Source organism: Myxocyprinus asiaticus, chromosome 19, assembly GCF_019703515.2.
Source record: "Myxocyprinus asiaticus isolate MX2 ecotype Aquarium Trade chromosome 19, UBuf_Myxa_2, whole genome shotgun sequence".
Lineage (NCBI taxonomy): Eukaryota > Metazoa > Chordata > Actinopteri > Cypriniformes > Catostomidae > Myxocyprinus > Myxocyprinus asiaticus.
Genome location: NC_059362.1, coordinates 34,095,880 through 34,110,753, shown reverse-complemented (window position 1 = coordinate 34,110,753; position 14,874 = coordinate 34,095,880). Strand labels below are relative to the sequence as shown.

General features: G+C 42.7%; 1 protein-coding gene across 1 annotated transcript in view; it reads right to left on the bottom strand.

Moving 5' to 3' along the window:
• LOC127456722 (myomegalin-like) overlaps nucleotides 1-14,874 on the bottom strand; it is an 88,823-nt gene that overhangs the window by 51,022 nt on the left and 22,927 nt on the right. The window contains exons 4-5 of the mRNA XM_051725250.1: nucleotides 6,501-6,614; nucleotides 1,091-1,167 (exon numbers count right to left, since the gene is read on the bottom strand). Coding sequence (XP_051581210.1) covers nucleotides 1,091-1,167; nucleotides 6,501-6,614 — 191 coding nt within the window. The remainder of the gene's footprint in view (nucleotides 1-1,090; nucleotides 1,168-6,500; nucleotides 6,615-14,874) is intronic.

Here is a 14,874-nt window from a genome sequence, read left to right as displayed (position 1 = left end):
CCTGAAGGCCTCCTAAAGACTTTTCCAGACCCCATGCTCCATTGCCACGGAGCTGTTTTTAAAAGTGAGGATTGCTGCGGTTGTTTGATCCAGAGTAAACAGCACTTCTGGGTTTTGGATTGTACCTCGCCAGGACATCCATTAAGGCAGAGAGTAGTCTGAGTCATTGTCCCAGTAAGTGTTAATAATCACAGCCCACAGAGATGTCATTTAGCTCAAGAGGTGATATCATTCAATTCTGCTCAGTTTTAGTCCCTAGCGCATTAATTCTGAGGCTTAGAGTGATTGTTCGGAGGAAGGCCGAGAAGAAAAATTATGAGGGGAATTTTGCTTGGCTGCAAAGATTCAGTTGACCAGCAGACACATCATCAGAGCTGAACAAGAGCGTGTGATGAAAATGACACATAGCAACCAGAGCTTTAACAGAACATTAATGTCACACGAATAATAACACAAGTGAAGGGAGTCTCATTTATAGGTGATCCATTTAAGATCCTACTGTAAATTTAAACACATAACTGACACACTTGCACCCAACCGGATAAGAAAAAGCAAAGCTTCAGTCATCAAGTAAGCAATGAAGACAATGAATTTGTTCAGGTCTTTTACAAACAGGTGTGATATATTGTGTGTCTGTGACTATGAACGTTTACTCCCTTGGTCAGCAAAAAAACAAACAAAAACAAAAAACAGGTGAATTTCGGACCATGTGCACATTTCAAAGTGCATCATGGCAACTCACCAGCTGCCCACTCAATGTCCCCAATGGGCTCTGATCTTTTGCATTTGGCAGGTCAGCAAGATTAGTGTGACATGCCTGTTGCGTATGAGAAGCAGTTATGCAGATAGTGGAAGGCATTGGGCCAGCATTCTGAGCATCTGAGAGGTGAACAAGAGTATCACAAGACTGGAAAGGAAATTTGGCTCCACAGTCTGTGCTCTATATCCCATTAAGACATAATGATATGCAGTAACACTTACAGTAACTAAATTAAACTAATTGTAACAGACATGAAGAATGTGTCATCAGTAAACTGTAGGCAGAATATAGGTTATAAAGATAGAAGGAATAGTTGTACTTGATACTTACAGGGCCTTGTCAAGCTGCTCCTGTTTTTCCTGGAGGTCCTGTTTTAAACTCTCCACTTCAACTTTCAACTCAATGTTCTGAAAAACAGTAAGAATACTGTAACGTAAAAATCTAATTTGACTGTTTTCTTCCAACTAAACTGGAACTATAATGCAGGATCAGGAGAAAATGTTTTTTGTTGTGCTTTTGCATATTATTGTTTGAAGTGTTTGTTAAACGTGGTTGAAAATGTGATTTTTAAAATTCAAAAAGAGTTGGGAGGAACAAATGGGGAACAAATGTCCCTTTAAGGTTAGTAAAACCTGAAATCACCTACATGAGGACAACGGCTTAATAAACATACTAAATAATGTTTTACCCTGATAAAAAAGACCAGATTAGCCAGCATGCAACTGCCATGCTGGTCTCCACTGTAAAAAAAAAAAATCTTGTTGTTTCAACTAAAAAAAGTAAGTGTTCGTGCTGACTTAAAATGTTAAATTATGTCAACTTAAGAGGGAACGCTGTTTAAACAAAACAAAGTTGACTTTAATCAATATAACTTGTTAAACGAGCTTAATGTCTTTATTTAAGTAAACTTGACTTTCAATCAACTTCATTCTAATTCAATTCAAACTGAATATAGAAGTTCAATTACTTATATTTTCATTTAATATTATTGATAGCCATAGAAGTAGTTGATGATCAGAGACCAACGTCTGTTCCCTCTTTCATATTCAGGCTTAAGCTTGTCAAGGAGACACTCATGGGCCTCAACGATTTACACGAAAATCACAATGATGCATTAAACACGTAATTGAGTAAAAAGGTGGGCTTTGAATTATGCTATATGACAAGTAACTGAAATTGACAACAATCACAACAATCACCAGCATAAATAAAAGCAGCAAACAGTTAAATAAATTTAAAGTAAGAAAATAACACTGCAATTTGCATAATTTATTCATTGTGCAGTGCATGCTGGGAATCCGAATATGTGAGTGTGATGTGCGAAGTTCATTTCTCCCTTTTAATTTTGATTTCAGATAAATAGATTTTTTTTTTTTATTATTCAATAACTTATCACAAGTTCAGCCAACAAAAACTTGGATAATTGAGTTATCTCAACAAGATCATTAGTTATGATAACTAAAAGGCAAAATCATTTTTTACAGTGTAGATTAGTTTTATGCTGGTTAGTTCTGGTTAAGTGCTGGTCTAGCTAGAGGACTAGCACAGCCATGCTTTTTGCCAGCAAAACCAATCTGGTGAAGCTGGTTGACCAGCATGTTCTTTTCTGAGACTTTCTGATAATGCTGGTTAAGCTAGTTTACAGTTTATCTCAATTGATTTTATCCATTTCTCCAAACAAATGTCAATGCTCTCAGAAAAATGCACACAGCCAATGAAACAGACAATTTTGCAGAACAATTCAATTTCACTGCATAATAAAGCACTGTATTCTTTTCTGATAATGCATTTAATTAAAAGTAAACGCTAACATTAAAATTACAGACATGTTCTATATTGAATTCATAACATATTCAGCTATACCCACACAACTATACCACTGAAATAACATGTATTTTCTTAAAATTTCTCTACATTTATAATATAATTATAATTTATTAATAATAATTATCTTTATTCATCACACATTATACATTTGCACATATACAGCGAAATTCTTCTTTTTCACATATCCCAGCTAGGCTGGGGTCAGAGTGCAGGGTCAGCCATGATACAGTGCCCCTGGAGAAGATAGGGTCAAGGGCCTTGCTCAAGGGCCCAACAGTGGCATCTTGGTGGTGCTGGGGCTTGAACCCCTGACCTTCTGATCAGTAACCCAGAGCCTTAACCGCTGAGCTACCACTGCACATTTACAAATTCATCAAGTCTCCTATTTTTGTCCGGCCAAAAAAAAGATCATCCACATCATACAATATGCTATCTGAAGCTATGGATACAAGAAAAGAACAATGTGAAAATGTAATCCATGCCTGGCATGCACTTGTCACAATATCTCTGCAAACTTCTTCTACTGCTTGGAGAAAAACTCTACAACTAGATTTAGAAAAGGAGAATATTGTGGAAGAAACACTACCACAAAATGCAGATGATTATTTTGACCACCCCTGAAAGAGTTGCGAAAAACTTGACCTTTACTCATCACATCTTCCTCCTATTTCTTCTTACTCTACCTCTTCTCAGTCTACACCTCTTCTACTTCTTGTTCTTCCTCTTCTTCTTCCTCAATGTTTGTTTGCTCTGGGTTTTGACATTTGACCCCTTTACAGTAATAGATTTGGAATTTCATTATAGTTGTGTGAAAAACGTAGTAAATTGCATTTTCTATGCTGTGTGCATAGAAGATTTCAATATGAAGGCATGTGTCAACCTGATGTGCATTTGAGAAAATGGCTTTAATTTAGCTGTCTGTATTACAGTAACTGATCTTCCATCGGCATGGCTCAAGTAATTACTGTAAAGTTCAATCATAATAACCTCTGTTAGGCATTTATTCAGTTATTCCTGCTACTAGTAGTTTGGCTCCAACATTACTCTTTTTTTTTTTTTTTTTTTTATCTGAACAAAATTCACCACTAATAAATATCCTAAATTAAAATATTTAGAGGAAGGTTGTAAATATATCATTGATCTTCTCTGCTGAGTCTGCGCAGCCCAGCGTGAGCTTACTGCACGTGTAGCTGCAGTCTCATGGGTTTGAGGAGACCCTAAAACAGAACAGCAGACACGATTTCACTCTCCATGCTGTCTGTCCAACATGCACCCAAACAAGCTACTCTTGCACTTGGCCACAGCAACAGAGACTTTTTTAAACACTCAACACCAGAGACCTTGTGTACCTGGCACGAGATCAGTGCCTACTTGTGTGTGTATTTGAAATGATATTACAGACACATCCCATTATAATGATCAGAGACTTTTGCCAGTCTAAATTTGTGAACTCAGTAACAGCTGTCATGTCCCTGTCTTTTTCGAATGATTAGAAATACCTATATGGGTCAGTGGGACTAATATATATTTTTTTTATTAGGCCAGGTTAATTTGAGAAAGTCAGGCAGAAATATTCTTTTCTTGGCACACACATTCTCTTGACTGTGTCGTTGGGTGTTGTATGCAGACACACAAACACACACTTTAGCTGTGAGTATTATTATTACTAGAACAGTTAAGCAATGTTATTGTAAGTACAAGACGCATATCCATCTGTAATCAAAATTATTTATCATACATAAAATAAAGATAATGAATAAAGATTTTTCAGATTATTCTGATTATCCTGCAAGGGTTTACTCAATGGTTATTATATAACATTAATATTGCATTCATAAACAATACAACCATGCACTATAGAAATAATGGGCCTTCATATATAAACTGGCCTGTTTGCATAGATATCAGTCACTCTATGGTTAAATCAGCCTGATCTCATTAATATGCGTAGCTATTTATACGTTAATATTTGTAACATTATACGTACGTTTTTACTTTTGAATAGACACTAAAACGTACAATATGGACGTTTGAAAGCATCTAAAACGTAAACATTTACATTTACAGCTTTAGAAACGTAAAATATCGACAAATCCATTACAAATATATTTGAATACGCGAATCGATTATAAATATATTTGTACATTATTACTGTTTTATAGATATTACAATATATCAGTTTATACATATTTTACAGCCGCTAATTCCTCCTAAACCTAACTATAACCATTTATTAAGCATATAAAACACATAACAGACAGATAAATTTAATCACAATAATTTATTCTGAAAAATGGCAAAATTCAGTACAAAAGTAGTCCAAAGGGCGATGTACTGCATCCGATGTGCTCCCTGATGGCATACAATAGCACTGTGTGAAGTGAAGAGTAGAATTTAAGTTATTAATCACTGTAAATCTTCTCCTAATGCATTCCAGAACGGCTCTGTCATATCTCATTCAAACAGAATACGCATGTCACAAACGGTCACAAGACACTTGAGAGCCAATGAGCAATCGACATTACTGCCGTAAAACCACTGGTCGTAATGCTTGAGGCGGCAGTTTTTGAATTTTGAAAACAAAACCAACCAAAGCAGGTTGACGGTTACAGTGGTTTTGGACGTTTTCAAAAATGGTGCTGCGGCAGATGGAGACAGAGATTGTTGAATAAAAGGCTTGAATTTGGGTCTGTTCTTCACAGGAAGCAGTCTGAAGATTTGGATTATAGCTAACAAATGTATGGATTAATTTTATTGTTGTTTTATGGTGCTTTTTGTGGTTTCTTTTTTTTCTTTTGGCATATTCTGAAAACTCCTTTTGTGTACCATTGCAAACAAAAATGTAATTAAATGTTTAATAAATGATTAAACGATTACAGAGTTTTTATTCATTTTAACATTTTAAAGTGTAGTCTTGGTTAAAGTGATATAATAAGTTGTATAGGGCAGCAGAACTGAATGAAACTGTTAAAATGTCATATTATAATGTCAACTGCATTAAATAAATGTGATGGCCTTTAACTAATCTCATTGATTATAAATTAAATGTATTTAACTGATTAATTCTATGAATTATTCAATATTAATCCATTTAAACAGTACACGTAAACATTTGTACGTTTCTATAGGTGTTAATACGTAAAATGATGACGTTTACATGCTGTCGATACGTCAATATTGTACGTTTCGGTGTCTATGCAAACATAAGAGAATGTATGTTTGCTAGAACCAAACTTTACGTAAGAGTGCATACGAGTTCTCATGAGATCATGTTGGTTAAATAGGGTGATGCAAAGTGATAGACTCTTTACTTTTCTTTTGTTCCATATTGATATACATTAGTACATGGACAACAGCTGCTAGAGAGTGTCACCTTTACTTCCACATGGTAACCAGACCCAACCAGAGTCAGCCAGTCGATCATTCTACCCATAATCCAGTTTTCCTTCTGCCAATGGTTAGTTTCAGACAGGTGCAGGAGATCTATATTAACCTGGTACCACACATTCAGGCTGCAGTTGTTGTTCTCTGTCCAACTTCTATATTATGTTTCTGCTTCACTATCTATTTAAGGTCCTAACATTTACCAAGCCAGCAAAATAAGTGCTTTTGCATTAGAATATAATTGTGTAAGAGCATATTGCCTCTAAAAGACAACCATGAGAGAAATTGTACCAAAGCAGGGGAAATTTAGTAACAGAAATGTATTACAATGTCTTGTCTGACCTCTGATAAATATAAAATTATTATAAAATGTGATAAAAAAAAATAAAATAAAACATATACTAACAATTGGATAATAATTTGTTGCCAAAATTGGTTTGTTTACTTTTTTCCCAGGCATCAACAGCTTTACTCACAGTAGCAGTTTTACCCCACACCTCTCAAACAACATTACCCCATTGACACTCACCCTGCGGTAGACATCCTCACTGCTGCTGTCCTCAAATTTCTGCTGGAACCGCTCCTCCAGGAAGTAGATGCGAAGTTTGAGGCTGAAGTTTTCTTTCTTCAGGTCATTGAGGTGCTGTGAAAGAGTACGGTAGCCGTTAAACATGACCGCTCGCTTCACCTTTTGGTTCTCAGACCCCTCATTCCTGTGCCAAGCTGCCTAAATCAAACACTCACAACAAATGCAACTTAAAGGTGTCTAAAATAAGCAAATTAAGATGTCAAGGTTTTCTAAAACTAGGACAACAACACCAACATGAATTGAATGAACCGTGAGTGACACACTAAGGGTTCTCCTCCTTGAAGGGTCAACCCCCATGCGTGGTGTGGTGGAAGGAGGGGGTGTCAGAGTGATATGGGGGTCTTTTTTTACTTCAACAGCCACCAGTAGGAATTAACTGTAAGGATCATGGGTACAAGTGATATGTTAGCTGATACAGACAATAAAACGACAAAGAGAAGGGGGGCTTACGTGCTAAAAATACATGCAGACTGCTCATCCAAGACTGGATGATCCAACTAGATTCAACTAGATCTGAACTGTCCTCCTTTACCTCACAATATTTACTAAAGCTAAACCTGATCCTCAAGTCACGCACAAAACTTTTTTTCTGTGTGACAGTGTATGAGTGAATCTACATGTCTTATAAACACCATCTGTTGGGTTCAATATGTGTGACTACCTGAGATGAAGCACACTACAAGAAATGGGCTCTGCAGAATACTCACCCTTTCAACAATAATTTGAAATTTTTTAAATTTGAAAACATCATGGTTACTTGTGTAACCTCCGTTCCCTGATGGAGGGAACGAGATGTTGTGTCGATGTAGTGACACTAGGGGTTACTCTTGGGAGCCCGAGACACCTCTGGTCTTTGATAAAAGGGCAATGAAAATTGGCGAGTGGTATTTGCATGCCACTCCCCCGGACATACGGGTATAAAAGGAGCTGGTATGCAACAACTCATTCAGGTTTTATGCTGAGGAGCCGATATAAGGTCCGGCCCTTTCAGCGGTTAGTTCAGCGTTGTGGCAGGAGGGACACAACGTCTCATTCCCTCCATCAGGGAATGGAGGTTACACAAGTATCCATGATGTTCCCTATCTGTCACTCACTCGAAGTTGTGTCGATGTAGTGACACTAGGGGTCCCTATACGAAATGCCACAATTGGCTGAACTGTGTTACATGAACTGCCGGTGTGTGGTGGGCAGACCACTGTGTGCCTCATAGCCAGCACACCAGGTAGACACGTAACCTCCCCTAACATAGTTATGAGTGTCGAACGGCCCTTTGGGGACAAGTCGACTACTCAAGAGATAGAGACAGGCTTAACCCAGTCGTGGCCTCTTTTCCCCTTCTCTTTTTCCACTCCCTAAAAAAGAAGGGGGATTATCCGACTGGGCCGCCAGGTCTAGTCGGGGGGTGTCCCTCCCAAGGGGAAGACACTGCGGACACCACACCTCTCCCAAAGAGAGGGGGGGATATTTAAGTGGAAGGATACGTCACATGGTCTTTCCAACCATGTGGAGAGTCTTCAAGGTAGATCCTACCCAACGGGGGAGGAGTTACTACAAACATGGAGACTGGGGCAGAGGGGCTCTGCCCAAGGAAGACGCAGTTTGCCAACAGGGAAACGAATTAGCGGAAGATATATAACACATGGGGTTAGCCTTACAGGGAACCGCCACATGCGGAGCACCTACCCCAGTTCCACCCGGAGGTTGTAGAACCTTGCAAAGGTGTTGGGTATTGCCCAGCCTGCTGCTCTGCAAGTGTCTGTTAGAGAGGCACCCCTAGCCAGGGCCCAGGAAGTCGCTACTTGGTGTTTGACATATGCTACCGTTGCTGTGTTGTCTGTCCGAACTAACACGTGCTTGCCCTGGATCAACGGCCAAAACCTCCACAGGGCGAGCAGAACTGCCAACAACTCGAGGCAGTTGATGTGCCAATGCAGTCTCGGGCCCGTCCACAGGCCGGCGGCTGCGTGCCCATTGCAAACAGCGCCCCAGCCCGTTTTGGTGGAGTCTGTCGTGACCACGACGCGCCTGGAGACCATTTCTAGAGGAACACCTGCTCGTAGAAATGAGAGGTCAGTCCAAGGGCTGAAAAGACGGTTACAGACCGGCGTGATGACCACGCGATGTGTCCTGTGGCGCCATGCCCATCTCGGGACTTGAGTCTGAAGCCAGTGCTGAAGCAGTCTCATATGCATCAACCCGAGCGGGGTGGCTACCACCGAGGATGCCATATGCTGTAGAAGGCTGTGGAACCGCTGTTTTCTGTTTGAACGACTTCAAACAGGCCAGCACCGACTGGGCACGCTCGTTCGTAAGGCGCGCCGTCAAAGAGACTGAGTCCAGCTCCAAACCAAGAAAAGAGATGCTCTGAACCGGGAGGGGCTTGCTCTTTTCCCAGTTGACCCGAAAACCCTAGTTGGCTGAGGTGTGAGAGCACCAAGTCCCTGTGTGCGCACAACGTGTCTCGAGAGTGAGCTAGGATTAGCCAGTCGTCGAGATAGGTGAGAATGCGAATGCCCACTTCCCTTAACGTGGCAAGGGCAGCCTCTGCGACCTTCGTGAAGATGCGAGGAGACAGGGACAGGCCGAAAGGGAGGACTTTGTACTGATACGCCTGACCCTCGAATGCAAACCGCAGGAAGGGTCTGTGTCGAGTAAGGATCGAGTCCTTCAGGTCTACCGCTGCGAACCAATCTTGATGCCGGACCCTCGCCAGAATGCGTTTTTGCGTCAGCATCTTGAACGGGAGTCTGTGTAAGGCCCGATTCTGTACTCGCAGGTCAAAGATTGGCCGCAACCCACCGCCTTTTTCTGGTACGATGAAGTAGGGGCTGTAAAACCCCTTCTTCATCTCGGCTGGAGGGACAGGTTCTATCACGCCCTTCCGTAGGAGGGTAGCGATCTCTGCGCACAAGGTAGCAGCGTTTTCGTTCTTGACCGAGGTGAAGTGAATACCGCTGAACCTGGGCGGGCGCCTGGCGAACTGAATCACGTAGCCGAGTCGGACGGTCCAGATCAGCCATCGCGATAGATTGGAAAGCGCAAGCCACGCATCCAAGTTCCGCGCAAGGGGGACCATGGGGACAACGTCATCGGACTTACCGGCAGGTGGGGCCTCACAGCAGGGCGGAGCACGAGTTGCCACACCACGTCGTGGCCGTGCTGAGTCTAGGGACATCGAAGCACTTACCTGGCTCCTTGTGACCACCCCCGGCACAGCCTGGGACGGGGGAGGAAGAGGCCTGTCCTCGTAGCCCGTGGAGACTGGGTGGCTGTGTGCCACAGCTGGGCGCACAGGGGCGGAAAGACCACCGCTGGAGCGCCAATCCTGCAAGGAAAAACCCGTGGACGGTGGTCGTGATGACGACCGTGCACACGGGGTATGTGACCCAGGGAGGAAGGAAACCGCTCTTTTGCTGAACTGTTGGGTACCGCAGCCACTTGGGCATGCGGCAAAATCAAACAAAAAGGCAACAAAAGATTTTCCACCCGGCCCTCCACCGGGGGATGGAGTGGTCTTCTTACCAGCTCCAGGTGAGTGGGTTCCTTGGTCCTTGGGTCGCCCGTCTCAGGGGCGCTTTGACGACCTCCGTGGGTTCTTAGGCGCTGGCTGTGAGACAGGTGGCATCTGCTTCCTGCGGTGGGCTCCACACCGGGCCGAAGGGGCGGGCTGCGGCGGAGCTGGTGCAGTCACCACAGGGGGACGCCCTTGGCGACGAGCAGACGGGGTGCGGGATCTTGAGCCGCGCCGGGGCAGGATGTGTCGGATAGCCTCCGTCTGCTGCTTCACCACCGAGAACTGCTGGGCAAAGTCCTCGACGGTGTCGCCGAATAGGCCAGCCTGGGAAATGGGGGCAGCAAGAAACCGTGTCTTGTGGCCTCACCCATCTCACCCATCACCCAGGTTGAGCCAAAGGTGGTGCTCCTGGACCACTAATGTGGCCATCGTCCGCCCGAGAGACCGTGCCATGACCTTCGTCGTTCGGAGAGCGAGGTCAGTTGCCGAGCGCAGTTCCTGCATCAAATCTGGGGCGGAACTACCCTCGTGCAGTTCTTTCAACACCTTGGCTTGGTGGACCTGCAGGAGAGCCATGGCATGCAGGGCAGAGGCGGCTTGTCCAGCAGCGCTGTAGGCTTTAGCCGTCAGGGACGTAGTGAGCCTACAGGGCTTGGATGGGAGCTTAGGGCGTCCGCACCAGGTGGCGGCACTCTGCGGGCATAGGTGCACCGCGAGCGCCTTATCCACCGGGGGAATCGCCGTATAGCCCCTGGCCACCCCGCCATCGAGCGTAGTGAGAGTGGGGGAACTGCGGAATAGGGGCCGGGCAGTAAAAGGTGCCTCCCATGATCTCGTCAGCTGCTCGTGCACTTCCGGGAAGAAAGGCACTGGAGCAGGGCATGGCTGCTTTGAGCGGTGCCGCTAGCCCAGGAACCAATCATCAAACCGTGAGGGTTCAGGGGAGAGCGGAGGGTTCCACTCTAACCTGACGCTCGCAGCCGCCCGGGAAAGCATGTCCGTCATTTCGGCATCAGCCTGTGACTGGGCAATCGTCCCCGAGGGGGGGAGCCCAGCTGAGGCTTCTGCGTCCGACTGGACCAGCCCGCTCTCCGATGCTGCGCTCGAGAGCTCATCATCTTCGCAGGCTCCGAACAAGAAGCCAGACTCGCCGTGAGACGAGCCGGCGAACTCATCTGGAAGCTCGACTGGGGCAGACGAGCGTGCTGGGGAATGGGAGGTCCGCGGGGGGATACCCGGCGGAGGCGATCCCATTGGGGTCCCCAAATCACCCCCAGTGCTAGCTGCGCTGGCCTCATACCCGTAGGTAGAAGGACCGAGGTGGGGAGCTGCTGGGGTGGGCAACCGCAACGTTGCCATGGTCATGTTCTCGCAATGAGAACATGAACCATCCACAAATGCCGCCTCCGTGTGGGTCCTGCCCAGACATGAAAGACAGCGATCATGACCATCCGAAGTTGAGAGATAACGACCGCAACCAGGAATAACACACAATCGGAAAGGCATCTTTAAAAAGACGCGTCTTTAAAAAGACGTTCCATGTGTGCCGCTCTTTTAGAGAAATATACTCTTTTAGAGGAAAAAGCTCTTTCAGAAAATATACTCTCTTTGTTTTCTGCCGAAGCGCCAAGGGGTGTTCTCTGCAGTGCACCAGTGCAGAGGAGGGAGAAGACGCTGAAATGCGCCGTCAGATCCAGCAGAGCTGAATGAACAGTAGAATTCAGCTCAATGAGCATGACCGTTCGGCTCCGAAGAGAAAATCTGAATGAGTGGTTGCATACCAGCTCCTTTTATACCCGTATGTCCGGGGGAGTGGCATGCAAATACCACTTGCCAATTTTCATTGGCCTTTTATCAAAGACCAGAGGTGTCTCGGGCTCCCAAGAGTGACCCCTAGTGTCACTACATCGACACAATGTCGAGTGAGTGACAGATAGGGAACTTAAGTTCAATTGTTGCCTTAAATATTTAAGTTAAATCAAAATTATGCTAAAGTTACAACCTGCATGGAGTAAATTGCAGTTTTTCAAACACTTTGATTTAATTACTGATTAAGAAATTAATCTGTTGTAGCTCTGAAAACTATTACATAAATTACTGTGATATGTTAAATGGATGGAAACCATTTTTTTTCCAGTGCATGGCTCTGCATCATAAATCACAGATGGTCCAATTTAAGTACTGATGATGAAGTACTAAGATTTTGATGTTTGTGTTCACACAACACTACATTTACTGTATACAACATTCCACCTAAGTCAGTCTAATTAATTACAGAATTTTGGCACGGTATAACATGAGCCAGCCCTATCAGCTAGCAAAAATATCCTTACTTTGAGATTTGGTTACATGTAAATATGTACACTTTGTGTTTATTTGTGATTGTGTTTAACCATAGGAGGGCAGTATGGCTCTAAACTCTGTCTTTGTGAAGTGTGTTTTAATGGAACTCTGGACCATGCAGGGTTATTTTCGGGAGGTATCCTGTACCAGCTGTCACTGTGGAATTCTGTACTGGGATCACTCTCTCATACTGGTGAAAGCCTCCTCGAACCAACACACATCATCATCAAGACAAACACTTTCCATGTGGAGACTGATCCATCTCCCAATCAAATCCTTTCATATAGGCCTACACAGAAGGAATAAAGACAGGTCTTAAGGAAGATCGCTGATTGGAGTGCCGCTTTCTATTCCTGGGATTCACAATTCAATAAAAAAAAATATTACAACGTGTTTCCGTCACATGAAACAAAATGTCTGGTGGTGGGTCACGACCCAAAAACGAATAGAAAATGCAGAGAAAAAATAATGCTAAATGCACAAAATAAAATGCAAATGTATAGCTATAAATTATGATAGCAAAATAAATATGCATCTCAACTTTAAAAAGGGAGGAAAAAATGCTTCCCATATCTTTTGTTGAGGACATCAACAGCTGTACATCTAATCAAAGTCTGCAGTATTTTAGTACAAATTAATCTGTCACTTGGTAATATGGCTAATACTAACACAATATTTAGCCTGGTGTTTATTCCATGAGTTAACCTGGGTGAATCAAACTTCTACTGTTGTTCATGCATTTACAAATCTATCATGACATGTAAATAATTGTGCATATGGTTGGGCCAATGCATTTTATTTTAATAATAATAAGTTGCTAACAAATTGCTGCATTAGGACTACAATGGATGTCTGATTCATCAAGCATGCAAGCTAACATACTGTAGTTGTAGTCCTAAAAAGGCAACTTGTTAGCAGCTTACGTTTAAGAAGCACACAACAGTGAACCCAGGGCAAAATATTAGCCTTTAAAGGATTACATTTGCCTAAAAAAATGCAAATCAAGGGATTTGTCAGCCATAAAAGTAATTCTGAATAACAAACTGGTTCATATGAAGTTTTGGTTAGAAATTAAGAATGGCAGTGTGATATCAATCATTACATGAAGTAATTAATCATAAAAATTACTATGTATAAAGACAAATTAGCAACAAACACTGATCTCAGTAAGCAGGCCCTACAAGACAGGCATAAATTAGTATGATATTTGCCAGGCATACATTTTAAATCCTAGCTTTATTAATCAAATTCATCTTCCTATGATTAACCAACCAAGCCAAATAAATAACAAAGCACAGATATTGTTATAAAGTACATCTAAATAACTAAAGCCAGAGCTGTTCTTGTTTCTGTGCAGGAATGTATTTATGAACAGCTCAGCATCTTCTTCATTTGCATTTACTGTAGACGGTTTTAACATTGCCATGGTGCCCTGTGTCGAAGACGGTTGCTTCCTGAGTCACAACTGCTGGTTCCATTACACTAATCTCTTAGCAGTATGATACAATATACTTTTGTATGATATACAAATACACATATAAACAAAGGATAATAAACACCAATCATCTGCCACCCTTCATGTACTTAAATATTTCAGTTATTAAATGATAAATGAGACCCCTCGGCCAATATGGTCTAGTAGCTCAATAGGTAGTGCTTTTAGATAATGCTGTAAAAACATATTAAACAGCCGGATGTGCTATTAAAAATCTGAAGGCTTGCAATGTCTCTCATCTGATCCAAAATAAATCCAGAACGATGTCAATTATATTTGACTGAAGCACATGGCTCATGTGTTTGTGTGAAACTCAGTCTGGCAGGCTGAGAGGGTTTGGAGCTCAGAGCCTGCGCCCTATTTAACACAGACATAAATCAAGCAGAAAATCAACAGTCACGGGCACTCCACACATGGCCTGGGTCCGTCAGTGAACAGCCAAATAATTCTATGAATAATGCCACTCTGTCATCTCAAGTAATAGTTAAATTGAGTTAAATTGAGCAACAGTTTGTCAGTCTTACTGCCTTTGTTATTATCTGTTTTGGTCCTTACAGTGGGTTTCCTGAAGCTGATCTTGTGAAGGCCCAGATTCATGAGCCAATTTGGTGGGACATCCTTCTTGCACTGGTTGCCATGGAAACAAAAAAGAGTGATGGAAAGTGAAGAGACCGGGATCCTCTCTTTTGAGTTTATTTCAAGCCTTTTGTTTTCATGAATATGTATTTGTAATCTGAAAGAATGGGTGCTTATACACAAGATAATTCTCTGATGGAGCATTTGATGAATAGGAATTTTAAGCTGTTCCTTCACTTACACGCGTAAATACGGGTCCGGCATTGCGGGCTTGTGGACACACACACAACTGCACCACTGCTGAAAAAAAAATTCTAGGAGAAACACTATAGCTCTATTACTAAAATCAGTTGACTTCAGCACCTCTTGTTGCATTTAATGCCAAT